Here is a 27,899-nt window from a genome sequence, read left to right as displayed (position 1 = left end):
ATCGGCCCGGTTCTAAAGTCCCTACACTAGATCCCTGTAGCTCAGAGAATAGAGTTTAAAATACTTCTGTTAGTCTATAAATCAATGAATGGCTTAGCACCAAAATACATTACAGACTTGTTGTCAGTGGATCAGTCACCCAGACCTCTCAGGTTTTCTGGCTCAAATCTACTCTGCAGAACCAGAACCAGAACTAAACATGGAGAAGCAGCTTTTAGTTCTTATCCTCCTCTAATCTGGTATAAACTCCCAGAAAACTGTAAAAGCGCTGAAACCCAAAGTTGCTTTAAATCAAGATTAAAACTTATTTGTTCAGAGTGGCCTTTGACTGGGCCATCCAAACATTATTAGTTAAGTTTTCAGTGCAATTTTCCTTTTATTTTCTTATCAATCATTTTATCATTATTTTTTTCATTTTTATCCTTTTATTATCATCTTATCATTTTAATTATTGATTTTTATTTTCTTTAATTGTTTTTGTCCATTATGCCACTGCAATGTACTTTTCCTATTGTCTCTTTCTCCTATTTTCATGTGTCAAGCACTTTGAATTGTCTTGCTATTGAATTGTGCTATAAAAATAAACTTGCATTGCCTTACACAGTTACAGAACTAACTAACTAACTAACTAACTAACTAACTAACTAACTAACTAACTAACTAGCTAACTAACTAACTTCCCGTGTTTCAGTGTGTCATCACTCCATTCTCGCTCTTAGATCCCATCACAAGCTGGTTTCACGTTAGTCTGATCCAGTCCGGTGTGATCCGGTCCAGGTCCCGGTGGAGGCCGGTCCCTCCCTGCGGCTCCACACACACACACACGCACACACACCCAGTGTCGGTCTCATTGAGCAGCAGAAGAGTCCTAGAGCTTCTACAGCTCCTCTGTTTGTGTTCTGGTCCTTCAGACTCTCCAGGTAGGTAACTGCTGCTGCTGATGATGAAGATGAGCAGTTATTATGATGTTACAAAACAGAGGGAGGGTTTTCTCAGCTTCTTTCTGCAGTTTTCTGTTTATTTTCATTTTTGTTTTTTTGTTTGCTTGGTTTGCGCAGATGAACCTCTCCCTGTAGAGGAAAACTTTTAAAGCTGCAGTTTCTTGCTGTTATCCCCTGTTAATGTCAGGCTCTTATTGTGGAGGGCTGCAGGGCTATGATTGGCTGGCAGCCGCAGGTGTTCTCATGCTTTAGACCTGTTTGATTGTGAACTGTTATGGGGGAAAGCTTGGAGCTGGTTGAACTCATGCGTTCTCGTTTGGATCAACGGATGTGCTGCCGAGCTTCTTGTTCAGGGACAATCTCCATGCTTGTTGTGTTGGTGAAATCGCACAGATGATCTTCACTATGAGGCCCAGAAAAACAGCTGAGTGTTGTGGAAAGTTGCTCATAAAAGTGATGATGTTAGGCAGAGGAGCTGAAACTCAGCTGGATGAACTCTGAGCTCAGAACACTAGTGATGTTTGGGTTGGCTTGAAATGAAGCTGCTTGGATCTGTGAGCAGCCATCTAACAACAGAAGAAACAGAAGCTTCCTTTTCCTACCGTCCAAGAAAGCAGACAGAGGCTTGTCAGAATGAAGCTCCGGAGTGATCGCCTCCTTTCAGTGTAAGCCGAGAGCCTGAAGCAGAAAGGCTGAGTGACCAGGGAACCATCAGAACCTGTGTGGTAATCTTGATGGTAGGCATAAAATGAAAAGGCTGAAGCAGGTGAGATGGTGTTTCTCAATCCTGGTCCTCAAGGCACACTGCCCTGCATGTTTTAGATGTTTTTCTGCTTTAACACACCTGATTCAGATAGTTGCAGTTTAGTGAATGCCTGTTAATCAGCCATCAATTGATTCTGAAGCAGTAAAACATGCAGGGCAGTATGCCTTGAGTCCAGGGTTGAAAAACATCAGCCTTATGAGCATACTCCAGGTTACAGTGCCACCTACAGGCCTTCTGCAGTTCAGGACCTTATGGTTTATTACACGATAACGTCACCTGAAATGGTTTCTAACATGTCCTTGTTGAGCTACTGGGTTCAGGAGGCATTTATCATAATTAAAAAAAACAATCCTTTTCCATTATATTCAGTCGTTATGTTCATTCCTATGTCTGAAGTAAAGACATATGAACAGAAGTGTGAAAGAAAGAAGGCAAGCAGAACATGCCCAACTCGATGTTCATGCAAGATAAAATCAGTGATATGTCTGAAGCTCTCATATCAGTTTATCAGGAGAAACTGTGCCTATGCCCAGATAGAGACCCCACCAACTGGCACTTTGCCCAGGAATTTAAAGGCTTTCTTTAATTAACCCGGTCTACCTCTATTTAACCACAGCATGAACTGAGATCTACCCTGAAAAGAGCCTTGGTAGGAAGGTAGAACATTTTAGATGAACTAAAGATCAGTCATCTCTCAGTTTATCTATCCTCCTCTGCAGATTTCTGTTAACTTAAAATCCTGTTTGTATAAACTCAGCCAGCCATGCAGAATATAACAGTTTCATAGTTTTTATTCAATACTTTGAGAAAATCCATCAACTTTAGCCAAGCTTTTTCAATAAAGAAAGCTTGTGTCTTTCCAGGGAGGTGGAGACAGAGAGAAATGGTCTCATCAAAACCTTTTTAAGAGATTTTACCAAAAATTTGAATATTTTACAGCATTTACGTTCCGAGATCCAGATGAAAGCAATCAGAACTGTCCAGAATTGTTGATCATTCACCGGGTTTCAGCTTGCATGGAGCAGAAACGCTGCAGCTACATCTCACAGGCTTTAATTCTTAATAATCTGTGGACTGTTACAAATATCATCTGAGTTAAAACAAGTTTTAAATCCACTTAGAGTTTAATGCATGAAAATGGTCATAAATTAGAGAGCAGGTTGTAATTCTGATTGGAGTTGTGCTTTTTCCTTTCTCTCTCAGAGTTTGGATCAGCGCAGTTCAAATCCATTCTAGCCACACATTTTGCCTCCTGTTTTACCTGTGTGCAGCACTTTGGTCACCCATGTGTTGTTTTTTTAAGTGCCCGGTGAATAAACATGGTCTGATATTTTCACACAGTTTGGCTTGACAATCTGCGGCCTTTAAAGAATAACTGCCATGAAAAAATTATGTGATTTATGATGTTTTCGTCTAATTTCACAATCTTTAATTGCATCCTGGACTTCACTGTTTCAGTGGGAGGAGATCTGCATAAAGGGCCTGGCTTAGGAGCCCCAAAGCGGAAACTCAGACAAAAAAGCCTAGGTGGATGAAAAGATTGTGGAAAGCTCAGGAACCCAACGTTGAAGCGCACCTTCTTCTGTCAGCATGCCCACTGCAGACAACTTTAGTGTCCATAACTTAATCTAATCAAGTGCAACTCAATAAACAGGTCAGTCAGTTAGGTAATAAAGTTAATTTCAAATGAAGATGAATACTTAACTTTTTTATTTACAATTTCCCTCTTAGAAGAAGGAGATTTCTTTATTTTTCTTATATGAAAAATAAACTCTAACAGTTGACTGGAGGTTATGGTGAAAAATAGCATGTCTGATACTGATAAATGTCTATTTCCTATAAACAGACATAAAATAAAACCTAAATAACTAATCAAACAAACTTGAAATAAGCCTGACAAACATGTAAATGTAAACTTCACAACCAGTGTCGTCTGAGGGAAACTGAACCCTTTATTTTAGAACCAAGCTTTTGAAACGCAAAACAAGAAGTTGTTGAATTCTCTGCTGACCAGACTGAGATCATTTCAAATGGTCTAATGAAGAGCTTCAGAACCTACAGAAATATTGCTGAAAGATTGAGAGAGGGAAATGAACTCAAGGTTTCAGAAGCCACCTAGACATCCAGCAAATGGGCCAGAACCTCAGGAACAGAACAGTAGAAGATGGGGGTCAGATGGGGCTGTTTCATTCCTCAGAACCATGTGTGTTATAGCGCTGTGGTTCTGCTGCCCTAAGCCCTCTCACTCTGGAGGAACAGTGGCTTTGACTCTAACAGCGGATCTGCCTGCCCTCAGGTAACTCCTAGCTCAGTGGAACCTCCTCACTTTGGATTCAGAACAGGGCTTTTAATGCAAAGCGTTCAGGTTCAGGAACAACCACAGTCCACAGGGAGATCAGTCCTGGTTGTCTTGGTCGGGTCCGACATCTTGGTGCAACCAAAGTTTTCTTATGATGAGATCTTGCCAGGCCTGATCAACCAATCAAAACCTGAGTTTAGGGATAGCATCATCTTATCTAGCCAATGTGTTAAAAGTCATCTTTAAACTCGCCAATCATAAAAAAGGTCTTCCTGTCTTTAAGAGTTCACAGTCATGGGGACTTTGCTCACTTTTTGACTAAAATAAACTTCTTCGCACATTGAATAAATATTAACCCATGATAGAAGCAGCTTGTTTCAGTGAACATTCAGCACTGAACTATATGATGAATAATTATGGAATATTCCAAAATATGGAATAAAATGATTCATTTTAACAACCTTGTATTTTGATGACCGGATTTGATTTTAAATGAGCATTACTATCATAGGAGACCAGTGTAACTCTGGGAGAAAGATGCTGTATTGAATCTGAATAAAATAAAGTCAATTCAGACCAGTTCTGTACATGTAGAAGTTAACATCTTGCAGCCAAATATACTCTCCTTCATTTGGCTCAGACACTGAGAAGAAAAAACAACTGTCTGTTTCAGCTGATTATCATAGGTAAACATGTAGAAAGAAACACTTGGAGGGATCGATTTTACAGTGCCTTGCGAAAGTATTCAGTCCCCTTGAACTGGTCAACCTCTTGCCACATTTCAGGGTTCAAACATAAAGATATAAAATTCCAATTTTTTGTGAAGAATCAACAACAAGTGGGACACAATCGAGAAGTGGAATGAAATCTATTGGATGTGTCAAACTTTTTTAACAAATAAAAAACTGAAAAGTGGGGCGCGCGATTTTATTCGGCCCCCTTGCGTTAATACTTTGTAGCGCCACCCTCCTGCATAGAGGATCTAACTAAGAGGCCTCGCTTTGTCCTTTTTCTGTGCCGCCAATAAGCTGCCACACATTCATTAATTTTCCGGTTAGAAAGGTCTTTTTTGTCCATTTTCCGTTTACAGCAATGGACAGCCAAGCTCTGTGGTCCCCAACAACACTTAGTCATCCATGTAGGGTTGTGCCTTCCAGTTGTGGACAAGAATGACATTAGAGCTTAAAATGGCTTAAAGGTTTAGACAACAGCTGAAAATCAGTTTGCATTATTTTCTTATGCTTTCAGTATCTTTTGGCTCTAAAATATGATATTTGGTCTTCAATGTTTTTGACAGAAACATGCTCTGTGAGCATGTAAACATGTGTTATCCGAGTTTCTTAGTGTGAGAATAATCTGAAGCAGCTGCTGCGTCTCCTTTCCAGACATGATGCCCAACACTCGTCTGGGAAAACGCTCGCCTTTTGGATCGTTGGTGGGCTCCTCCTGTCCAGAACCAAACAAGACCAGCACCACTAAGGCAACGGGGGCAGGACAACAAGGCATCAGCAGAGTCAGAGATCACGGCGATCTAAAGGTGAGAGGAGGACAAATAACATTATTCTGTAAGCTTCAACCAAAAGTACCGGGTACTTCACCATCAGAGAGGTTCCTGCAGAAGTTTCTCGCTGCCAAAATGCTAAAAACTGTTTCTGTTTGAGGGAAAATAGATCTGCCTCTATCAGTTGAGCAGCTTTTTTGGTCTGTTAGAAACCCAGACAAATCATTACTGAGAAAAGCTCACAGTTTCTGGTGGAACATTAAACACACCTTGTGTACTTCAGGTACCTGCTGGGAATAATCACAAACAGAAGAAAATCCCTGAAAATCCCAGAATCCTGTTTGTTTCCTGTCAAATGAAGATGAGTAGAAGGAGGAGACCTCGTTTGATTGACAGCTGCCTGAGCCAATCACAGTGCTGTCTTCTCTCTCAGGCGTACTTTCAGTGTGGAGGAGCAGGTGACTCTCAGACAGACACTGTAGCCCAATCTACATCTTGCAGCAGATCCATTTCCTCCTGCATCGATGTCCCCAGAAGGTCAGGCTCATCCCACCTGTTGTTTATTGTTCACTAGTAAACATCCTAACACTCACAACTGCTGTCCTGCAGTCGCACCGCTCAGCAGGAGGTGGACATGGACGAGCTGATGGCAGCCATGGTGCTCAGCAGCCTGTCCTGCAGTCCTCCGCCCGCGCTCCAGGTCTCCGCCCACAAACATACTGCAGGTAAACAACAACAAGATCAAAGCAGAAACAGGCATGAGAATCATGGCTGGAGTTGGAATATCTCATTAACAATAAGTTATTACTATTTACGGGTTCGTGGCGAGATGAAAAACTTTGAGGTCCAGCCCCATGGATGAAAACTGAGGATTTTGATAACTTTGAGTGTCCAATGCTTTAGGAGTGCTCTGAAAAAAGTTTAAATCCAATATTTCGAAGTAGGAGGAGTTGTTAAAATAACATGTAAAAGGTCAAAATGGCAGCTTTGAACCAAAATGGCTGACTTACTGTTAAGTTGGGGAATATTTGTCATTTTTTTGTTCATGCTGCTGAATTCTATGATGCCACAAGTCCAACTCAGCTGCTGAAAAATGAACCGTTGCCCCATTCTGAGGTCAAGAGGTGTGGAGCAGGTTTTCATCCAGGATGTATCTGTATATTTCTGCATTCATCTTCCCTTCTATCCTGACTAGTCTGCCAGTTCTTGCTGCTGAAAAACATCCCCATAGCATGATGCTGCCACCACCATGCTTCACTGTAGGGATGGTATTAGGCTGGTGATGTGCCTGGTTTCCTCCAAACACATTGCCCGGCATTCACACCAAAGAGTTCAATCTTTGTCTCATCAGACCAGAGAGTTTTGTTTCTGATGGTCTTAATTCTTCGGGTTCCTTTAGGCAAACTCCAGACGGGCTTTCCATGAGCCGTTTAATAAGGAGTGGCTTTCATCTGGCAGGCCTTATTGGTAGATTCCTGCAGAAATGGTTGTCCCTCTGGAAGGTTCTCCTCTCTCCACAGAGGAATGCCGGAGCTCTGACGGAGTGACCATGGGGTTCTCCCCCGGTCGCTCTGTTTAGACTACCGGACAGCTCTACAAGAGTCCTGGTAGTTCTAAACTTCTTCCATTTATGAATGATCACTGTGACCACTGTGCTCATGGGGACCTTCAGATTTGTCAAGATAATTCGTTTGTCTTCATGCTTGGTGTTAGTGCCCGGACATGCACGGTCAGCCGTGGGACCTTTTAAAGACAGGTGTGCATTTCCTAATCATGTCCAATCAGCTGAATTTACCACAGGTAGACTCCATTTAAGCTGTAGAAACACCTCATGGATGATCAGTGGAAACAGTAAACCAAGGCTGTGAATACTTACATAAATGTGATTTCTTATTTTTCTATTTTTAATAAATTTGCAATAATCTCAAACAATCTCTTGTTTGAGATTATTCCATTTGGAATAAGGCTGGAACATCACTAAATGTGGACAAAGTGCAGCGCTGTGAATACTTTCCGGATGCTCTGTAGATATATTTATATAATCTCTGGGTCTAGATATAATTTCTATATATATAAATGATCTGGTAGATGGTGATTGATTTCTACATCAAGAACTACAGGTCAACATGAACTAAAATGATTAAACATTAAGTCCAACTATTTATCTGTTGGTTAGTTTCTGTTGTTTTTCTGATCCTGCTTTAGTTATAAACATGATACATAAGAATATTTCAGGGAGCTTTGAAAAGTATTTTCTGATTTTCTGGTTCATATTTTTGACACTCTAGCTCCTTCGATGGACTGTGGCGCCGTCGAGCTCTCAGACAGCAGCAGCGGCTACTGGAGCGTCAACCGAGGTCCCAGAAGCCCCGCACCTCCCTCACCAACAGCTGAAGCCAACGGCAGGTCGGCCACGCCCTCTGATGAGGGCTTGGACCTGGACCAGGTTCTATTTGAAGAACCAGCACCACGAAAACGCAGGGTGAGCTAGGTTGTACGGTGGCCACAGAGGGACAAAAATGAGTCTAGTCAGACAATGACAGTACATTTTCTTCCACAGAACTCGCTGAAAGTGGCGTACCAGTGTCTGTGGCCGAGCTGCAGGAAGGTGCTGACGTCCCTGATGGGAATTAAACGCCACATCAGGATGGTGCACCTGTGGTAAGGCTCACCTGGCTGCACTCAGCTGCAACCAGAACTTTCTCAGGATCCTTTTATCAAAATGCTCTTAAATTCATGACACAACTGTAGCTCACTGAGAAGGATAGTTGTCTTGCAATCCGAAAGTTGTGGGTTCAATTGCAGCTTCCTCCTGCCACATGTCGATGTGCCCCTGAGCAAGGCACTTAACCTCAAATTGCCTACTGATTTGCGTATTGTTGTATGAATGTGTGAGCGTTAGTGACTACGTCTGGGTGAATGTGGCTCTAGTATAAAGTGCTTTGAGTGGTCAGTATGACTGGAAAGGCGCTATATAAGTTCAGTCCATTTACCGTTTACTTCCTGTTACCCAGTCTGGGACAGTGAGGGTCCATACCTGATCTAACCCGGAACCGGAAAACTTTTACCATCATTAATCTTAGCTGAGTCTGCAGGACAGACTTCTCTACCCCCAAAATCAGGAAACTGGAACCAAATGACCAGAAACGATCAAACCTGATGAATCCTGGTGTCGGACCGGGCGTTCAACAGACAGAACCCGGTCCTGGTGTCCGACCGGCCATTAAACCGACAGAACTTAAGGATGTGAACTTAAACTACTGACATCAACGTTTTAATCATCATCATTCTTTATTTAACTGTGATTTAATATAAATAAAACTTCCTTTCTGTCTACCAACACATTACTGATTCAGTTACAATAATAGTTGACCTTTGATGTCTGTGTTTCAGCCAAGGTGGTGAACATGAGCGATGCTCTCACAGCGAGGAGGACTTTTACTACTCCGAGATCAACCAATGGGACGAGCCACGCCGTCAGTCTCCTCCCTCTCCTCCTCCTCCAAGCCCCAACTGCAGCGCTCTGAGTCGCTCTGCCCCTTCCCCCTGTAGCAGCCTCTGGCAGGTCCAATCAGAGCACTCCTACCAGGTAGGCGGGGCTTCACACAGGGACTTGCATCTCGTTAAAAAGTCTGGTTGGTTAAGAATTAACAGCTCGTTCTTGATTGACAGTTTGGTTTCTGTTTGGTACCTGAAGAATTAACAAATGGGTCTGAACTATGACCTAGCTCCAAATGGTTTATATTTTTGGTCTTTGTTATTAATTCAAACTGACATTTTTCCTTCTTGTTCAGGCTCCGCCCCCAAGTCACACAGTGTCACCTGCAGCTGCCACCTCATGTCTTTTGACAGCCCCGCCCACAAGCAGACAGGTAAAGCTTTAAAATGTGTCAGCGTTCCTTTCGTCAGGTGTTTGCTGGAACACCAGGAGTTTTTTTGTGTTGTTTTTTTTTTTCACCCTAAACTCGCTGCCACACACCTGACTTCAATAACTGTGTGATTACCAGGCTGCAGCATCACTTGATGGCATGCAAAGGTCATGCAATCATTTGAATCAAGTGTGCTGGAACAGAGACACCTTGAAAACATGGAGGACAGGGGGCCCTGAGGACCAGGGTTGGGAACCACTGATTTAGCACAACCTTAACCTTCTACTTGTTCCTACAGTGTAATATTTTCTGTGAATACAGAGAAGATAACTGATTCTGCAGGCAGGGTTTAGGTCAGGAAGACATTTCTTTATAAGTACTAAAATAAAGGGTGAATTCTGTTTGTTTTTTTGTGTGTTTTAAACCTGGACTTCCTGACAGTCATCTGTGACTCTGGAGTCCCATCTCTAACCTTTATGCTGGTTACACAGGGGTTCTGACCCGTCCAACTGTCTGAAACAGAAATAAGAACGTCTTCAGTTCTGCTGGTTTAAAACGTGCAGGAAAACACAGATGTTCTGTTGCCTCACTGCTGGACTGTCAGAGCCCAGCAAATATTAAACTGGGATCAGTGGTCCAGTTGCAGCTCAGATCGCCTCCTTTAAACCAAACCAAGGAGGTTCTAACAGTTTACACTGAACCGGAGCATCTAGAACCAGAACCTGGTATCTTCCTGAAATAAAGCCTGCTGTGGGCTTTGTGTTGAACTTTACAGCAGCAGCTCTGAATCTGAAGTTCAACACTTTTAGTCTGAGAGCTTCCTGGACTGTCTGCAGTCGGGTTCTGGGTTGGTGGGGTCTGATTTGGGTCATTCTGTGGACCTGGAGCTGAATTTTAACTGAAAGCTGGCTGCTCGTCTTCCTAGTGCTTTCAGGGACTTAGTTCAGTTCATTTACACAGTGCAGTGCTGCCCCCTGCAGGCTAACAAGTGAACTTGCAGCAGGACAGAGACAGACTGAAGGAGACCTGCAGGACAAAAACAGACAGATGGACCCGTCTCAAGTGCTTTTTGTGTGACGTTCTAACAACAGTTCTGCCCAGAAGCTGACCCTTCTCACCTCCTTAGGAACCGGTGTCCCGGGTGCGATCAGTCAGTGTGGGAGAGCAGTGGCTGCAGCATCAGAGCGCCCCCTGCAGGTAAGTGTTTCTGTGTGGTATTGTCGTCTGAGGGCCCCTCAGGGGACCTGCAGCCTTCTGACTGCTGTGTGTCTGTTGGTCAGGAGGATTCGAAGTGAGGCCAAGAAGTGTCGGAAAGTTTACGGCATCGAGCACCGGGAGCTGTGGTGCACGCCATGCCGCTGGAAGAAAGCCTGCCAACGCTTTCTGGACTGAGCCTTTAATATGATGCTGTTCAGCAGCTGCAGCAGCCATGTTTCGCTGACTGTCCTCCAATGGTGGAACACCATGATGATGATAACGGTTAAAAATGGACTCTCAGTGGGATTTTTCCAAATCTTTTACCCCACGTTTCCAGGCTGCCGACAGTCTGGATCATGTGAGATGTGGGTCCTACACTTTGAACTGCAGCCTGAAGCTTCTCACATTACACCAGGAGAACAAGCGGGATCATCTGCATGAAGGACACCTGCCAAATATTTTTATTTCAGCTTCCGTTTATTAAATGATTCAGCTAATAAAAAAAACAAATCACATAATACGGAAAAGTTACGTTTTAAGCATCATCCTGCTTCTGATGTGGTATGTTGTTGATAAAAAATAATTTGCTCCTCAGAGGAGGAACCTGTCTCCATCTCCTCCAGTTTTGGTCTGGAGGTGCTTCCTGTTTGCAGCTCTGAATCTGTTTCCTCTGCGTCAGAGACAAACTCAGGATCAAACTGATTTCTATGTTTTTCTACCTGATGTTGTAATAAAGCAGAAAAAACAGACCGGACCATGGTGCTCATGCTGAGCTCTCACTGGAAACTGATGACCAATGAGATGTTTATCAGGGACAAACCGACGTTTGAAATGTTTTTACCTTACACACTGTAAGTGTGGACCTGTGGGGTTCTGCAGAACATTTCAGACAGAAAGAATTAGTTAAAATCTGATCAGACTATGAGTTGCAATCAGAAGAAAGATGCTGGAGATGAACTCAATCTCCTCAGAGTTGAGGTTAAACCTGAGGATTCTCTGATGGAGATGCTCGTCTCCTCCAGAAAATCCTCAGCTCCTCAAACCCATCCCTGCGTTTCCAGGTGAGCTGCTTCCTGGTCCACTGTGGCCACAGGCTAATATCACATGACTCCATGTTTCTCCTCAGGCCTGAAACTGAACATCAGAGATTCAAGAACCCGTCTGCCGGTTCATCAGAATTCCAACATTCTTCCATGTCAACGTTCCAGGTTTTTCCAGACTCTGAGTCCACATGTGGCGCAGCGAGGCCGACACATCCCTGATTGTTTCAGGAACATGTTCTGCACTTTATGTGGCACTTAGAAACCTGGCTGCATTAGAACTGTGGTTCTAATCCACACATGACCCAGTTCTGAAGTCCTGATCCGATCAGACTCCTTCCTGTGATCCAGACTCTTCTATAAACTGTGATGTGGTCTGGATCAGAACAGTTAAGCAGAAGTCTTTTCCTTGGACTTTACCTTATTGTAGTTTTAGTGTAAAACCTGGACAGAACCAAAGGACTGGGTTCCAACTCTGACATCTGGATCCTTCAGATGAGCCATGTTCTGTGGACACATCAGCCGGTCAGAGACCCAGTCTGTTCCTGTTTCTTTAGTTGGATCTCTGATGTGTCCCACAGAACAGTTTGATAGGAAACTGGAGTTTATCTCCAACACAGAGCTGAAAACTCACCCAGACAATCAGCTGAAGGATGGAGCGGTCCTTGGATCAGATCTTTTAACTCTGTTCAGGTCTTGAACAGTTTGGGTTCAGATCTGTCCTCCATAGATCCAGGATAACTTCCTGATCCAGACCACTACAGCAGTTTTCCTGTTGGGTAGAAACCCATAAAGGAGGGGCTCCAAAGTTGTCCAACATGTGGAGGACCCTGCTGACTCAGAAGGTCCAAGACCAGTCCTCTGTGTCCTCCATGTTGTACACACTCCAAACCTGCTGGCTCAAATGGCTGAATCATCTCCTCAGCCTGACAGAGGTCTGATAATGACCCGTTCATTTCATTCAGGTGCTGAACCAGGAACATCTAAAACATGCAGAACACCACCTCTTGGGAGAACGACAAGAACCAGCACATTAGACTGAAGGTCTGAGAGACGCATCAGCTGGAAGGTGTCCCCACTGTGGCTGTGTTAAAACAGGCAACAACACTGACCCATTGAACACGGATCCCAGAACCTCCCAGAATCCGCCCACCTGCAGAGGAAGCCTGGTGGATCCTGGGTTAAAGATGAGAAGCAAACAGTTTGCAGCTTTACATCAACTTTTATTATTAAAGAAGATTAAACAAATTGAACACACACCTGCAGATATGAATAAAACACACACACACACACACACGTAACTGTGCTGTATAAGTTATATGTACAGTCCAGCTGATGGAAGAAGTTCACTCTGCAGCATTGGAGCCCGAGTCTGAGGAAGAGAAGAAGGAGAAGGTTACTACAGAACAAACACCACATCATAGCTTACAGTGCAGGCGTCCAACTCCAGGCCTCGGGACACGGCGTCCTGTTAGATGTGTCCCTCACACCTGGATCAAGTCAGCAGGTCAGCAGCAGGGCTCTGTAGAACCCGACTGAATGCTGAGGAGGTAAATTCAACCATCTGATCCAGTTGTGGTGGGCCTGGGACACCGACCCTCGAGGACTGGAACTGTGACACCCCTGGTCTACGGTATAGTACTCCATCTGCTGTTGTAACTTGGTACTGCATCATGTATTGGACCTGTGGCTGCAGCAGCTCTGAGTGGTTCTGCTGAACTTAAACCATGAAAACTAAATCTTCTCCGCATTAAAACCAGATCATTTAACTCTCTGCAGACTGATCCACGGGTCATGTAGCATGTAGAGCAGACTGAGGCTTTCTGCTGGTACCAGAGTGACATGTGAACCCAAACCATCTAAGGGTGTATTCACACTTGCCACTTTTGGTCCGCTTTAAACGGACCAGAGTTCGTTTCCCCCCTTGGTCCGGAACTTTTGTGCAGGTGTGAATACACTCAAGCGAACCCTGGTCCGGACCAAACAACCGGACCGAGACCCACTTTTTGAGGTGGTCTCGGTCCGCTTCCAAACGGACTCTGGTGCGGTTCGCTTATGGTCTGAATCCAAACCGGCCCCAATCCGAGCCAACTACAAAAAGCGTACATCTCTTTGGACCTAAAAAGCCACCGTAGCCGGTAGCAAAGCTGTGTGTTGCTTAGCAACGCTACTTGCTTGTTGTGGGACAAGGCACGTAGAGAACGTTGTAGTTCAGCACGGATTCTCTGACGGGTTTCCAACATTATAAATGGAACATCTCAAAATCTGTGTTGAATGAGCTGCTCTTCAGCCTCACAATAATATTGCAGCTTTAATAACGGCATAAATATGCAGAACAGAGGAGCTGAACGCAGCTCGTCTACAGATGTTTTCCTCAATGTCCGGGTCTGGGCTCTGTCCCGCCCCCGTCATTTCTGTCCAATGGGAACAATGATCGTCACCCGCGTGGCTTTGTTTACAAGTAATAGTAAACCGCACCAAATGAAAAAAATAAAGTTAGTTTTTGGTCCGGACCAAACAAGCGGACCAGAGAACTTTCCTGGTGTGAAAACACCCTACATTTAATCAGTAACTGAGTGGGTTGATAAGAGTGGGCAGCTGCTGTGATCACATGTTAACCTGCAGCTCATCTGGGTTCTTGCTTATTTAGTAGGTCCAGAACAAACCAGGTCCTGGTGCGATTCTGCTGACACTCACTCTTTCCATCACAGGCGACAATCTTCACTTTGTCAACCTTCACCAGCTCTGTCACCTCCCTGAACTCCACATCGTTCAGAACAAATGTCCACACGTTGTCACAGAACCTGTAGGTGTTCAGAGAGCCCTGAGGAGAAACAGGAACCCAGGTTCAGTTCTGGTTCCAACACAGGACTAAAACTCAGACAGTGAGGGAGGTTCCTTTCAGTCAGACTCACCCTGAAGTTGACTCTGTTCCGGACCCGGCTGGCCAGCGCCGCGTTGATGGCTTTATCGAACTGAAGCAGGACCTGCAGAGCCAGCTGAGGGGTGATCTGCTGGGTCTGAACACACAGAGCAGGTGGCACCATGTTTAATAGCTCAGCATCGAACCTCTGATTACTGGAGTTTAACTGGTGATTATTTCCTCGGGTTCTGGGTGGCACCGTCTGACAGCAGCTTTTATTCACATCAGGTTTTTTTTAGGTGATCTGGAAGATTTACAGTAGGTCGAAATGTCTTCACCTGCTGGGAACCAGCACCAGGAACTGAAGAATGACTATAGATAGATAGAAACCGTCGTGGTCGTGTGTCAAAATGCATTTTAAATAGAAGTCAATGGCAGAAAAATAAAAGCTTTGTGTGAAAAAGGATCAAATTCTGTCCAAAACACACAACCTGGGCCAGATTTTTATTTACATCGTCAGGGCAAAACTTCTGCACAAATGTAATGTAAAAATATATTTCAGAAGCTCCAAGAACCCAGGAGGATTAACTGAGAGAACCGGACTCTGACCACATGGTAAAGATCATTCATCACAGCCAGGAGACCCAACTGATGGTGAGAAGTTATAAATCATCTCCACCATCTGCAGGTTCATGTTTCCAAGTAAATCTAGAAGAAAAATCAGCAGATTTAACAGAGGATGTTCCATTTTGTTTACATCATTTTTAATATGGGTGCACCGATATAAACATCTGGGCCAATATCGATGTCCGATATTAATATTGCGGTCATGGCCAATAACCAATACCATCACCTCCCCACAGAAAAAACACAATCCGCAACAAGATGGAAATAAACATGAATTATTACTGTTGGCCCGGTGTTACTCATCGGACCGGTACCGATATGTTAAACAATGACTAAGGTCGGCCGATACCGATGGAAATGCAGATAGATCGCGCATCCCTAATTTTGGCGTTAATTTCTGAACTAAAAACGAAGCTGAATGTGTTCTGGTTCCTCTGTTCTGGTTTCTCTGGGTTTTAAAGGATGATTTTTATGACTGGGACCTTTGGGCTGAATAAACATCTCAACACATTCATTTTACTGACATCTAGCTTAAAGGAAGAACTTTCATCATTTGCTGAATGTTTTATTACTTTTTGGGATTTTTAGGTCAGAACCTTCCACAGGTTTACAGTAAACAGAGAATTTCAGCTTTTAAAAATACCGCAGCCGTCCTCCTTTAGAACCTTCACACATGAATTTGGTGTCATTTAAAGTTCTGTTGATGCTTGCTTTCAGATGAACCGGACTCTTCTGAATAAGTGTTTTTATTAACATGGCCACATAAACAATAAGTCCAGGTTAAGGTGTTTTAAAGACAGGATTTAAATTTACAGCGTTCATGAATTAAACTTGAGTTGGGTCGGGTCAGAGCCAAACCTCAGACACACTGTTTCCCATGATGGAGCAGCTTTTAGAAGCTCAGAACTTTGGCAGTTCTGCAGGGACGGGCAGAACCCCTGGGGAGAAATATCGTCCAACTGGACTTATTGGTCCTCACTGAGCCATCTGACTTTTATTCAGCTGTAAAAACTACCTGCAGCTGCTTCATGAGATCAAGATTGATCGGTGCACCTTGAATCATGGGATTTGTAGTTTTATTAGCCAAACAACAGAACTTCCTCAGCTAGATGCTATTAGCTCATTTATCAAAGAGGAAGTTAGTGGAAGAAGTAATGAATGAGAAAAGATCCGCATTTAAGACCCAACAATGAATGTGAAGATCCAGAACTGAGAGTCTGGTCGGATTAGAGGATTCTACTTTTTCAGGGGGTGTAGGAAGCCTGTCCGGTGCTGATGGACCCTAACTGAGCTAACCCCAATAAAACACTCATAAGAGCAGAACCCGTGTGTGTTTTCAGTTTTTCCAGAAGTTAAATCTGACCAACAAACTGAAGGTTGACCCGGTTCGGACCGAAGCAGTCTCAGATTTGGACAAAAGTATCCATACCTAAAAGCATTATTCAAATTTTTAGCCTTTCCGCGCCGGCAGCTGAGTTCATTGTATCGATTATTGGACTTTAATCAGTTTGACATTAATTGGTCCAGATCCAGTCCGGATGTTATTCTCTGGTTCAGTGTAAACAGATTCGGACCATTTACAGACAGATTTGGACTCAGATCATCGCAGGACGAGCCGCGGCTAACAGCTAACATGCTAACTAGCCCCCCAGCTGTCCGGCTCCGACCCATCTGACCCTCCCAGCTCGGTGTGTTCTGTCGGTGTCACCTGGATAAGTTCGTCCAGACTCTCCTGGAGGCTGTTTCCCAGCGTGGTGTTCCGGTACAACTGGTAGGCCATGGTTCTCTGGTTCTGAATGCACTAAACCAAACCTCGTAGAATTAGCTAACTGCTGAGTCCACTACTAACTAACTTCCGCTTAAAACTTTCACAATAAAAGCAGTCGAACAAGCGCAAACAAACCTGTTTATTCTTATCTTTTCAAAACAAAACAGGAACCTGAGCAGGTAGATTCAGCTGCTTTTTCCTGCATTTCAGGAGGTCTTCATTGGTCCAGTATCTTCTATAATTTGGAGGTTTGGTGGTTTATACATCTGTGATGATAGACTGAATCATTTATGGCTTTTTATTTCTTTTAAAATTGTTTTGCTCATTAATATTGTAATATTTAACTAAATTAAATTAAATAAACTAATAATATTTTTGTTTTATCTCTGACCCCTGCAGTGATGTTGTTCCTTCACGTCTTCTTAAAGAGGTTTTTCTTACTACTGGTCCCTTTAACCTTTATGTTTGACTTCCATCGTGGTGCCAAGAAACGTTGTGCGGTGCAACCCTCATTGAAACAATCTGGCCTCGATCCTTCTGCTTTCTCTACCTTCAGGCTGATGTCCAAGTTACCTTTCTTGCAGAAACATTGGAAAAATAATTGGTTGGACCCAGAGACAACATTACCTTATATTGATGCAGGCCTTCCTGGATCTATATAAATGTTGGAAGTGTTCCAGTCTGGGTTTAAAACATGCAGCACTGAATCTGCTCTTTTAAGGGTTTTCAGTGACATATATCAACTACTGGATTCTTGGAAGTGTGTTTTTACTCATGTTTAGTTTTTTTTGTTTTTGTTACAAGTCGCCTTCATTAACAGCTTTCAGGCAGGAAATGGGCAAGGGGGAAGACATGCAAACGAAGGTATGAAGACCCAGGACGGCTGCGTTGGGGACTGTAGCTTCTGTACATGGGGCGCACCACGCAACCCCCGGACTGCTGCTTTTGACACAGTGGACCATAACATTCTCTTCTCCAGACTTTAGCAGTGGGTGGGCATCACTGGCTCAACCCCTTCTCATTTTTCCGAGCCTATCTGTCATGTCGTGCTCTTAGATCAACTCAACAGAAGCTTCTGACTGTCCTGAAGACATTTTATAAATCCAGAGGAGCTTCTGCTGGAGGTCCAGAAGGCTCCAGCTCTCGCTGTTTTTAGAAAAACATACTTTTTCTCCATGGTTTTTAACTAGTTTTAGTTACCATCTTTTCCCTTTTCTATGTCCCCATACTATGTAAATTTCTCTATAGCTCCTAAGTATTAACTTAGAGCTGTTTTATTGTTTTATTCCCGGTCTCCCTCACGTTTAGTAGACCACTTTGGTCGGCTGATATGTTGTTTTTTAAGTGCTTTAGAAATAAAGTGGTTTGATGTTTCTCATTAACGTTCAAATACAAAACAAAATCATTCAAAAATAATAAAAATAAAGTAACAATAAAATAAAATAAAATATTCTAATGTATTTGGAGTATAAAATTGGATCCTTGAGATGTTAAACCTCAACAACAAAAACATTTCCAAATAATGTAAGAAAATATATAAACATAAATGCCAGGTTTACTTTGTTAATAAATTAAGTTTGACAAATACCAACCCAAACATCAGCAGAATCATGTAGAATAATCCATCCATCCATCCATCCATCCATCATCCATCCATCCATCCATTTCCAGCACATTCTCAGGGATCCCAAGGTGTTCCCAGGTTTGAATCTGACTGATGAACTGTTGAAACATATTTTTCTTTTCTTTATTTTCCTTCTGTCTTTCCTTTCGTGTCCTGTAAAGCACTTTGGGGAAAGGTAACCTCCTGCTGCTGTTAGAGGTTATGTCTGATATTGGAACGATTTTCATGTGTTTGCTATTAAAGAAGTGCAGCTGCTGGGGTCCGCCTGTAGATGGCAGTATAACACAGCTCTGTTGGTTCTGCAGACTTGCCTCTGGTCCAATAATGGATTCAGGCCGGTTGGCTCCGTCAGGGGATGTCAGATGTTAGAGGTTGAAGTGATGTGGTGTGAAACAGAAAAATGAACTTCGGATAATGTTTAAACAGACTAATCACAATGTGTTTAAAGGAATTCACAGGGAATAAATCAGGACAAATGAGGGTAAAATATAAAACAGCGTGATGGAAACAAATAGAAAAACAATCTGGATGATGAATTTCTGAGGAAATCTGCAGAAAAGTAAAATTTACTATTAAAGACGTTTGTATGGTGAAACTCTTGCTTTTGTTTTTCAGTTTAGCTTTAATTCAAAGTAAAACATTCAAATAGAAACTGAAATTGAATAAACTGAAACTAAAAATTTTAACTTTCATAAACATCTTCTGATTGGTCAATTTTCTGTTGTTCAAAAATTATTTTCCTTTGCTGAAAATCATCATCTGCATGAAGGGGTTACTATTAATAATACTAATAATAATAATAATAATAACATAATGCAGACTGTGAGAAGGTCTCTCAGACGGGTGAGGATGAAGCAGCCATTCTGGGATGTTTTCCTCCCTCAGAGCATCTTCTCTTCCTCCCATCCATCACTCAGCCGCCATGTCAGCAGCTGCACTGGTTTCCTGTCTGGATGCTGCAGCCGTGCACGGAGAGTTTAACCTGCAGTTGGAGGTCAGGTTCAGGCTCTGCAGGGAGCCGTCTGTTTGTGATGGATGGTTGCTAATGAACAGATCTGTTTCATCAGCCACTGTTCTGACCTTTGACCCCCTGAAGCATGGTGAAAGACAGAGAGGGGCTGTCCGCTGGACATCAGGCAGAATGATTAAAAATAATCTGTGAATGAGGAGCAGGGAGCTGCTGCCTCCTGTCTTCCGACAGCAAACAGAACCTCAGAAGAAACGCTGAGAGCAACAACAGAGAAATGTTCCTCAGATAATCTGCATCAAGCAAAGGACAGAGGAACAGGAACTAAAATAATTTCTCCTCCACGTCGCTGGAACACATCATGACGGAACAATGCAAAAATTCATCTTCTATATTCTGGACGAGAAGAGGTGAAGCAAGAATCTGGCCTCACTGATCTGAGTCTGCTGCAAAGGGACAAGGAAAAATGTACCTACAACCTTAAATCTCATCTGGAAGTATTTATTAATTACTAAATCAATTATTTCTATTTGTAGTAAATAATACAGTTCACGCAATATCTAAACGTACCTTATTGTGTTGCTTATCAAAAATGTTAAGTTTAAATGTGGAGGATGATTTCTCATGCTGCTCAGAGTTATCACCACCCCTGCCATGGTACCAGCTGGAGTTACCATGGTAACAGAGACAGTAACAGGTGGTTACCATGGAGACAGACACAGGTAACAGCTAAAGTTACCATGGAGATTGAGACATTACCGGCTGTTTCTGTTGAAACGGTTCTGTAGTTTTCCTGTAGAGATGTATGTAAACAACGTTCTCGTTCCTTCTCCAAACACTTAAGTTCTTCTGACTTCAAGGAAATGAAGCCATGAAAAGAGGAAATGATCCAAGCCCATACCATAATAGAACCTCCTACTGTCACAGAGCCAGGCTGCAGGGACTGGTTCCTGACAACAGGCTGGATGCTCCTTTTCTTCTGCTCTCCATTTCTTCCAACAAACATCTATAAAGATCCAACAGAGCAGACAGAAACCAAAGCGTCTGTGACTCTAAAGGTGGTAAGGATGGAGGGGAACTCTCTCTTCTTTCAGGTTCATGACCTCTCTTGGTCAGTGATCAGCAAAGAATAAGGTTGTGATGTTGTCTGTGAACTGAAGGAAGAACATTACCTGATTGGTCTCTGTGGATGTTCCCACTGGGAACTGTTCTGTCTGTCTTACTAACTCACCTCAGTTGTCCTCCTCTGCTGTCTCTGGTTCTCCTGCAGCTCTGGAATAAAAGTTGTGGCGCTGTTGGTAGGCCTTTGTACAATTTACTGTATTTTGGTTACAATGATGAGGCAGAGATTCCCCTATCCAGTCCTGTTTTGGTCCCTCAGGTGTAGTTATGTTTCTAGTTGCTGCCTGAAGATACTTCTGTATCCCAGTAGGTGTGTGTGTGTGTGTGTGTGTGTGTGTGTGTGTGTGTGTGTGTCGGAAGACAAACACTCTGCGTTGGGAGTGATTTCAGCGGATTACTCCTTTAATCTGACTGGGCTCTGATGTCTCTGAGTAAACATGGACGCTCTCATTAGCAGCATTAGAACTAATTAGCTGTCAGTAATCTGCAGTCAAACATGGAGCTTCACCCAGCTGAGTGATGCATTCAGGAACTTTGCCTCTGATGGGAAACCTCAGTTATTCTGTTCTGTGACACTTTCATAAACTGCTGCTGACTTAGTTTGTAATTTTCATAAATTTCTTTGTGAATTGGCTCTTTTAGAAGCTTTTCAGAGAAGCTTTTTCTGTGAACTGAGAGCATAAAAGCTTTAGATGTGTCAGAACTCAACAGGAAATCCTTCTTCCCTCTGTTTGCACAACTGGTGAAGACTCCTGCTCTCAGGGTTTGATGCAGCTCATCTTCTCTTTGCTTTTTGCTGCTCTGGTTTGGCAGGGTGGCGGTGGTCGATGGGAGTTACTTCTTTATACTCGAGATGACCGACCTCTTCTCGCAGCACTTTATGAAGATAATCAGACTCATCAATCACAGCAAAGCAGCGAGGCCTGCGTTCAACCCCAGTTTGGAGGGAAATTGTCCTAAAGACTAATGAGAGAGCAGAGCAAACGCTGCTCCTAGTGCTGCATCGATTAATCAGCTCAGACTCCTTCAGCTTCTCCATCACAGGTTACCAGACTGAGAGCTGGAAGTTCTGCTGCTGTAATCAGGCTTTAAAAATGCAGCTCAGATGTTTTCTTCACTGAAACATCAGCAGCCTATAAACTATTTGAGCTTTGGGAGTTTAAGGGTCAATCAAACCTCTTCAGGCTGTTGTAATTAAAGATCTCAGAATCAGAACTTATGTGTTCCTCAGGCTGTTTCCAAGCACAAACGTACAAACAGAACCACTTCGGAGCAACAGGGGTTCTGTTTGTGCTCCTTTGTCTGAGAATCAGACTCTCAGCAGCAACAGACTGAGACTTTACCAACAGATCTGTGAGCAATGGTTGCTGCTCTGGTGGGTCCGGTCCAACCGCTGAAGAAGAAACAGTCACATGACTGATCTGGACATCAGCATTTCACGACCACAGTCAAGTGTCATCACCAAGGATGAAGACACCACAACCAGGAGCTTATTTCCACTGTGATCCTGGGAGATCTGGTTGATCGGTTTACACGCTGACACACTCACACACACACACACACACACACACACACTCACACACACACACACACTCACACACACACACACACATACTCACACACACACACACACTCACACACACACACACACTCACACACACACACACACATACTCACACACACACACACACTCACACACACACACACACACACACACACACACACACACACACACACACACACACACACACATTCATTTTGTGGATTTAGAACCTGGTTGGGATATTTAGTTGCTTCACAGGAACAAAGCTACTTTGTCATGAGCTGGGCAGGCTCATCTAGACCAATAACCAATCAAAATATAGTTTCTAACTCCAGCGTTAGTTTGACTATAATTGGCCTTATTCCAGACCAGACCTCTAAGCTTCAAAATGAATGAAATGTTTGATCATCTTGTAAAGCCAGGAGCTCGCCCTGTTGTTTGTTTTAATATCACCATCATTTGGTGACTGTAGGTCGGTGCAGGGAGCTGCGTTCACAGTCGCTGCTTACAGCTGAACCTTTAAACTCTGTTTGTGTCTCCATTTATGAACACTGTCTGGTATTTTAATCTCACCACCTGGTGTTCATAAGTCCTGATTGAAACGCTTTGTGGAACTCCTGTTCATAAGGACTGATCAGAGATCAGCCAGAGCATCCACAAACACTGCCTGAGTTTTTAAATCAGATAGATCCAGATCCCATGTTCTGTTTCTCCCTGCTCTCATCCCCAGGATACAAATCCAGCTGTTCCTCCCTCAGTTGTGTCTGCCAGGATATAAACCTTAATGCTCCGCTGTAATTTGTCCTCAGGGACTTGTCACAGCAGAATAACACCGCCTCTCCTTAATAAGCACAGGTTAGATTTGGTTCCTGCGCTGCTCTATGGTCCCATGCTCCCTGAACACATCAGAGCAGTAATGTCAGCAGATAAAACTTCAAGACCATTTGAATGCTCTGACCCCCCCACCTACCTTGTTAAATCCCACTTTGTTTGCGTCCCTCGTCTTCTGACAGTTAAAGAAGTGACGAATGGCCATTATTATGGAAAGAAGGTTACTTTTATACACGGCTCGCAGCGCTGAGGGTGAGCGCTGGCGGCTGCTCCATCACTGTCAGGGAAACTAATGATAAGATATCATAAGACACAGGGCGGCCATGTTAAGATGAAGTGGCCTCCTGGAGAGTTTTCATCAGCTGCCGGTTGTCTCTGGCCTGCATTCATCTTTATTCTGCATCAACTTGCACTTATTTTACTTTACAGCTGCAAAAATGCATCAAACTGCTGCAAAGTGCCGCAGATCCCTGAGAGGAAAGACGTGTTCACACGTTTCAGGTGGATAACAGAGGCTCTGGTGTGGAACTGGTGGAGCTGCTGCATGTTTCTATCCCAGACTTTGACAGGGTGAGTACAAATACACTAAGACAAACTGCAGAGTCTGGTCCAGTCTAATCCAAGGGAGGATGTCTTGTGTACAGCTGCAGATCATTTCAGAGTTTTGGACAGGCTACAGTGAAGGCCCGGTCCCGGTTCACCTAACTGGCTGCCAGTTCCTAAAATCAGATCCTAAAATAAGGTAAACTCAAAATCGATGAAATGTGTTCAAACCTGTCTTTGTTAGTCAAAAGATACGCAGCAGCATGTTGCCCCATATGCATGCGTGTGATTGAAGACCCGCTGACACTAAAATAAAGTAATCCAGCCGTGTGGCCACAAAGGCATGGATTGCTGTCTCCAAATGCTTTTTCATGAGCATGGGCTTAACCTTGGCCAGTTGACGAAACCAAAAGAAGCTGGACTTGATGACAGCCTTGGTCTGGCTGTCAAAGCCGACCATCCACTTTAAAACCAAGATTTGTGGCTGTCAGCTTTTTTACCTGGCCATGATAACCGAGGTCCAAACAAAGGCCCCCTGATGCTCCGCCAAATGCCATCACCTTAGTCTTTATTCGTTAACACTTAAAACAGATCCACCCCACCCTTCTGATCATTAAAGCAATCAAGAAGGGGTGCAACAGTGTTTGCTCAACCCTGAAGTGGCACAGAGATTTAGGAGTCGTCTGCATAAAAATGAAACGACAAACGGTAGAAGAATGGATCCATATAAAGTGCGGACTCTGTGCTATGCAATGATTTAAAACCAAACTGAAAGCTTTCAAGAATATTCTTCACTGAAAGAAATATCATCGCTGGGTTTACACAATCTTCTCCAGAATATCTGATATAGAAGGAAGTCTTGAAATCGGTTTAAAATTACTAAGAACTGCGGGTTTTACACCAGGTTTTTTAGCAGAGGCTGGTCTACCGTGTCTTTAAAAGCTGCTAGGACCACTCCTGAAGATAGACTGCTTTTTATAATGGCCAGCACTGAAGACCTGTTCTGGTACTGGTTCTGGTCAGTCAGTGCTGTGGCAGCCCTCTGAGTTGACTGATTTCCAACCCGCAGAACGCGTGAGTAGCTATCAGACTGAAGTTTTAATGAGACAATCATCTCCAGACTGTCTCCTCTGATGCACGGATTACAGGATCAGAACGTTTCCCTCCTGCACATCCGCTGGTTAAGTCCTGGAAAAACACATGTTTTCATTCCCAAAGCTCATAGAGCAGCTTGACGATGTGTTTGAGGAGGATTTTGATTTAATTAGCACTCAGTGGAGCCATGCGCCGAGCCGCTTTTACATCAAAGTTAATTTCAGAATAAAATCAAACACTAATCTTCTGATAATTGAATCCGTGTTTATTCAGCAGCATGTTTCATTCACAGAGTTGTGCAGTAAATATTTTCACAGACAAGAAAAAATATATTTGAGCTTCTCCAGCAGGAAAGAGTTTCAGTCGAGATCCAAGTGGAGACAGAGTTTCTGTTTCTGAGACAGATGCCTCCTTGAGGCCAGCCCTAGTCCTCTGATTTCTTCCCTCAGCTTTTGCTTCTGCACCAAACCAGAAGTGTTGTGATTTGGGGTTGTTTGGTTTCTGCTTTTTTCTTATATGTTTCTCACAGTTTTTGAATCATGCTTGTGTTTATTATTTTCCTGGTTATGCTTTAGTTTCATGTTTTTCTAGTTTCTGTTAGTTTGTATTCAAGAGTCTGTTTTTGCTCCAGCCACATTTTGTTCTGTCTGTCAATTATCTTTATTCGGTTCACCTGGTCCAAGCTAATCTGTCTCCTTGCTCCACCTGGTTCACACTCCATATATATACACCTGTTCAGTTATTCATCGCGGAAACATTTTCAAATCATGCTCAAGTCTTGCTTTCTGGGTCATGCTCATGTCCTGTTGTTCATGCCAAGCCTGTCTTGCCCGTGTGTTTATTGTTTTGGTTCCTGCCTCCTCCTGTGAGTGAGTTTTTTTGTTATTAAATATTATTTCACTTACCGTCATGCTGCCTGCTTGTCTGCATTCCGGGGTCCTTCACTACACTACACAAGTCCTAACAAGAAGCTGCCGTCAACCAACCAAGCCCTGAGCGCTTCCTTCTTCAGCTTGACAGCTTCCATCACTGCTGGTGTCCACCAACAAGTCGTCTGGTTGTTGCTTCAAGAGGTACCAATGATCTTCAGAAGCCTAATCTTTGGCACATGACCCATTCAGTTTCCATGTCTCCAACCTCCCTCAGTACATGACAGAATCTCTCCTGAAGGTGAGAGTGAAAGATCTCCATTACAGGGTACTCTGCCAGATGTTTCCTCACCACATGTTTGGATTTCCCGGGTCTGGTGATCAGTTGACAGCTCTGCCCTTCTGTCCAAGACATGATGCTACAAATCTGATGATACGTTTACAGAATCAGTCATCAACCTTTGACCCAAGGTGGGTCAAACCGTCAAACAAGGTGTTTGCTGTGGACTTCACATGCTCACTAGAGAAGTCCAAAAACAAAACAGATGCAGATCAAGGAAGCTGTTCCTCATTGTCACACCCCTCCCAGGAACACAACACAATTCCTAGATGACACCTCTACCAGGTAACCATCCAGATTCTCCAAGAAGACTGGACAACCCGGGCTGCTGTTGGGTGTATAAGTAAAGACAACAGTCAGAATCTTCTCTCCTGTGACCAGAAGCTTCAAAGAGACAACTCTCTGGCTCACCTTCCAACACATCAGGGTGGTGATTTTGCAGAGGTGACTTTTACTCACTTTGCTGGATTCTCCTACTACTCCCCATTGTGTGCCTTACTTGCATATATTGCTCCCATTAACATCTTGTTCTCACTCGGTTTTTGTTTCTGTAGAAAGTACTTCTGGTTCAATGCTGTTTCTGCTTTCTGGCCTCTCATTCATTTATTTGAACATTTACTGAAGTTCTGCAGTTTTCTTTGATTCCAGATCTTAGTTCAGGAAAGGTTTCAGTTCTCGTTACCATTTCAGTTCCTGTATGAGTATCAGTGGTTGTTTCTGCTCCATTACTTGTTTCTCCATAAGTTCCTGTTTCAGGATCTGATTTTTACAATCAGCAACAGGTTACCTCTTCCTGATGATCTCTGCTGGGATCTGGAAACAGTGAATAATTCTGACATCTGTGTGATTAAACTCATGTCAAGCTCTGCTGTGAAACCAAACCTCTGGCTGTACAGGCATGACGTTTTATTACTGTTTATTTAAATATAAACAGATCTAGACACACATGCATTCAAAGGCATTCATTCCCTACACATAAAAATAATCAACAAAGAACTTTTTAAATCCTCCTAAAATCTATTCATTTCATGCTTACATTAAAATGTGAGCTGGCCTGTTCCTGTAGTCTACGTCCCTGAAGAATTACAAAAATATTGTTTCTGCTGTCGTATTTTAGAGGTAAAGCATCTGAATCAGGAGTGATTTCTCCAGAAGGCAGCGATGGAGCTGCAGAGTCTGAAGTGTTTAAATCAGATAAATGTTTGAAGCTCCCTCACAGCGTCTCTGTGCTCTGTGTAAAGACCACCATTTCCTTTTGTCCTGCACCACATTCTGTCTTTATTATTGCATAACAGCCGAGTAAATACAGCAGATTCATCGTGTGTAATGACTTCCGTGTCGGCCGCCGCTCCCTGAATGCTCTGTGGCAGTTTGACTGATGCTCTACGGCCCAAAGAGTCTTGATGCAACAACAGGGCCAAAACAAGACGAGTGCAGAGAGACGGCGGGGGATTCAGCAGCAGCACCTCATGAAGCTGAAACATTAATGTCCTATTACTGTGTGAGCTGCAGGCCGCTCTCCTCTGGGCTCGTCAGATAATGGAGCGGGGCTTCAGGACTCGCCTGCCTCCAACAAGGACCCTTGACACGCCGCCACCTTAATGCCGCCTCCTCCTCAGAATAAAATTGACATCGTCTAGAGAGCAAAGCAATCAGCCCAGCCAGAGTCAGTGAGCGTTTACACCAGAACCAATCCCCGCACAGTAAATCTTGACCTTAACGAAGGCCTTTGTTTCACTTTTTTGCAGACAACAGCGTGACTCCCTGAAAGCGTGCCAGCCACAGGGATTTTCTGCAGGTGATCTGTGGGTTTAATTCACTCCTTCTCAATCTGTTTCCTCTGGATGCCACAGCAGAACCGGTCCTCGCTGCTGGCGCACCAAGTGTTGATGTATGAGGAGACTGAGCCGCTAAGCTTTTGTTTTTCAGAGCCAAAGTTCTGGAGAACAGCAGAGGTAAATGGGATGCTGTGAACTGTGGATAAACAGCTGTTAACGGATTTGCTTCCTGTCTGATTCTCTGCCATTGGGTTGGTCCTAGCTGCCCCAGTGTGGAACTGGGAACAGCAGCACAAAAACTGAAAGTTTCCACAGG

General features: G+C 43.5%; 2 protein-coding genes across 4 annotated transcripts; one reads left to right on the top strand and one right to left on the bottom strand.

Moving 5' to 3' along the window:
• Positions 1 to 780: 780 nt before the first annotated feature.
• LOC124867443 (zinc finger protein 395-like) lies at positions 781 to 11,327 on the top strand. 3 transcript variants are annotated; one of them, XM_047363892.1, is made up of 10 exons: positions 781 to 920; positions 5,392 to 5,543; positions 5,941 to 6,044; positions 6,117 to 6,232; positions 7,796 to 7,989; positions 8,068 to 8,168; positions 8,901 to 9,096; positions 9,302 to 9,379; positions 10,503 to 10,573; positions 10,657 to 11,327. In XM_047363892.1, the coding sequence occupies exons 2-10, from the start codon at positions 5,394 to 5,396 to the stop codon at positions 10,766 to 10,768; spliced, it is 1,122 nt and encodes a 373-aa protein (XP_047219848.1). In that variant the 5' UTR covers positions 781 to 920; positions 5,392 to 5,393; the 3' UTR covers positions 10,769 to 11,327. The 3 variants fall into 3 exon arrangements, with proteins under 3 accessions (XP_047219848.1, XP_047219845.1, XP_047219847.1); XM_047363889.1 differs by having other exon boundaries at positions 5,791 to 6,044; XM_047363891.1 differs by lacking the exon at positions 781 to 920 and adding an exon at positions 3,212 to 3,361 and having other exon boundaries at positions 5,791 to 6,044.
• A 1,488-nt stretch (positions 11,328 to 12,815) lies between these two features.
• Positions 12,816 to 16,976, bottom strand: gtf2a2 (general transcription factor IIA, 2). The gene is made up of 4 exons (XM_047363893.1): positions 16,812 to 16,976; positions 14,529 to 14,633; positions 14,311 to 14,437; positions 12,816 to 12,985 (listed from the first exon to the last, which is right to left on the bottom strand). Exons 1-4 carry the CDS (start codon positions 16,881 to 16,883, stop codon positions 12,960 to 12,962), a joined length of 330 nt encoding a protein of 109 aa, XP_047219849.1. The 5' UTR covers positions 16,884 to 16,976; the 3' UTR covers positions 12,816 to 12,959.
• Between the last annotated feature and the right edge of the window lie 10,923 nt (positions 16,977 to 27,899).

This window comes from Girardinichthys multiradiatus, chromosome 4, assembly GCF_021462225.1.
Source record: "Girardinichthys multiradiatus isolate DD_20200921_A chromosome 4, DD_fGirMul_XY1, whole genome shotgun sequence".
Classification (NCBI taxonomy): domain Eukaryota; kingdom Metazoa; phylum Chordata; class Actinopteri; order Cyprinodontiformes; family Goodeidae; genus Girardinichthys; species Girardinichthys multiradiatus.
This window is presented reverse-complemented; position numbering and strand designations above follow the sequence as displayed.

What these genes read in the sequence shown, in the direction of transcription:
- LOC124867443 (XM_047363889.1), top strand. Translation starts at nt 5,394, where the DNA reads ATGATGCCCAACACTCGTCTGGGAAAACGCTCGCCTTTTGGATCGTTG. An exon ending in CAGCACCACGAAAACGCAGG is followed by an intron (nt 7,990 to 8,067) that starts GTGAGCTAGGTT and finishes TTTCTTCCACAG; the next exon opens with AACTCGCTGAAAGTGGCGTA. An exon ending in AATCAGAGCACTCCTACCAG is followed by an intron (nt 9,097 to 9,301) that starts GTAGGCGGGGCT and finishes CTTCTTGTTCAG; the next exon opens with GCTCCGCCCCCAAGTCACAC.
- gtf2a2 (XM_047363893.1), bottom strand. Translation starts at nt 16,883, where the DNA reads ATGGCCTACCAGTTGTACCGGAACACCACGCTGGGAAACAGCCTCCAG. An exon ending in GTCTGGACGAACTTATCCAG is followed by an intron (nt 14,634 to 16,811) that starts GTGACACCGACA and finishes CTGTGTGTTCAG; the next exon opens with ACCCAGCAGATCACCCCTCA. An exon ending in GGAACAGAGTCAACTTCAGG is followed by an intron (nt 14,438 to 14,528) that starts GTGAGTCTGACT and finishes GTTTCTCCTCAG; the next exon opens with GGCTCTCTGAACACCTACAG.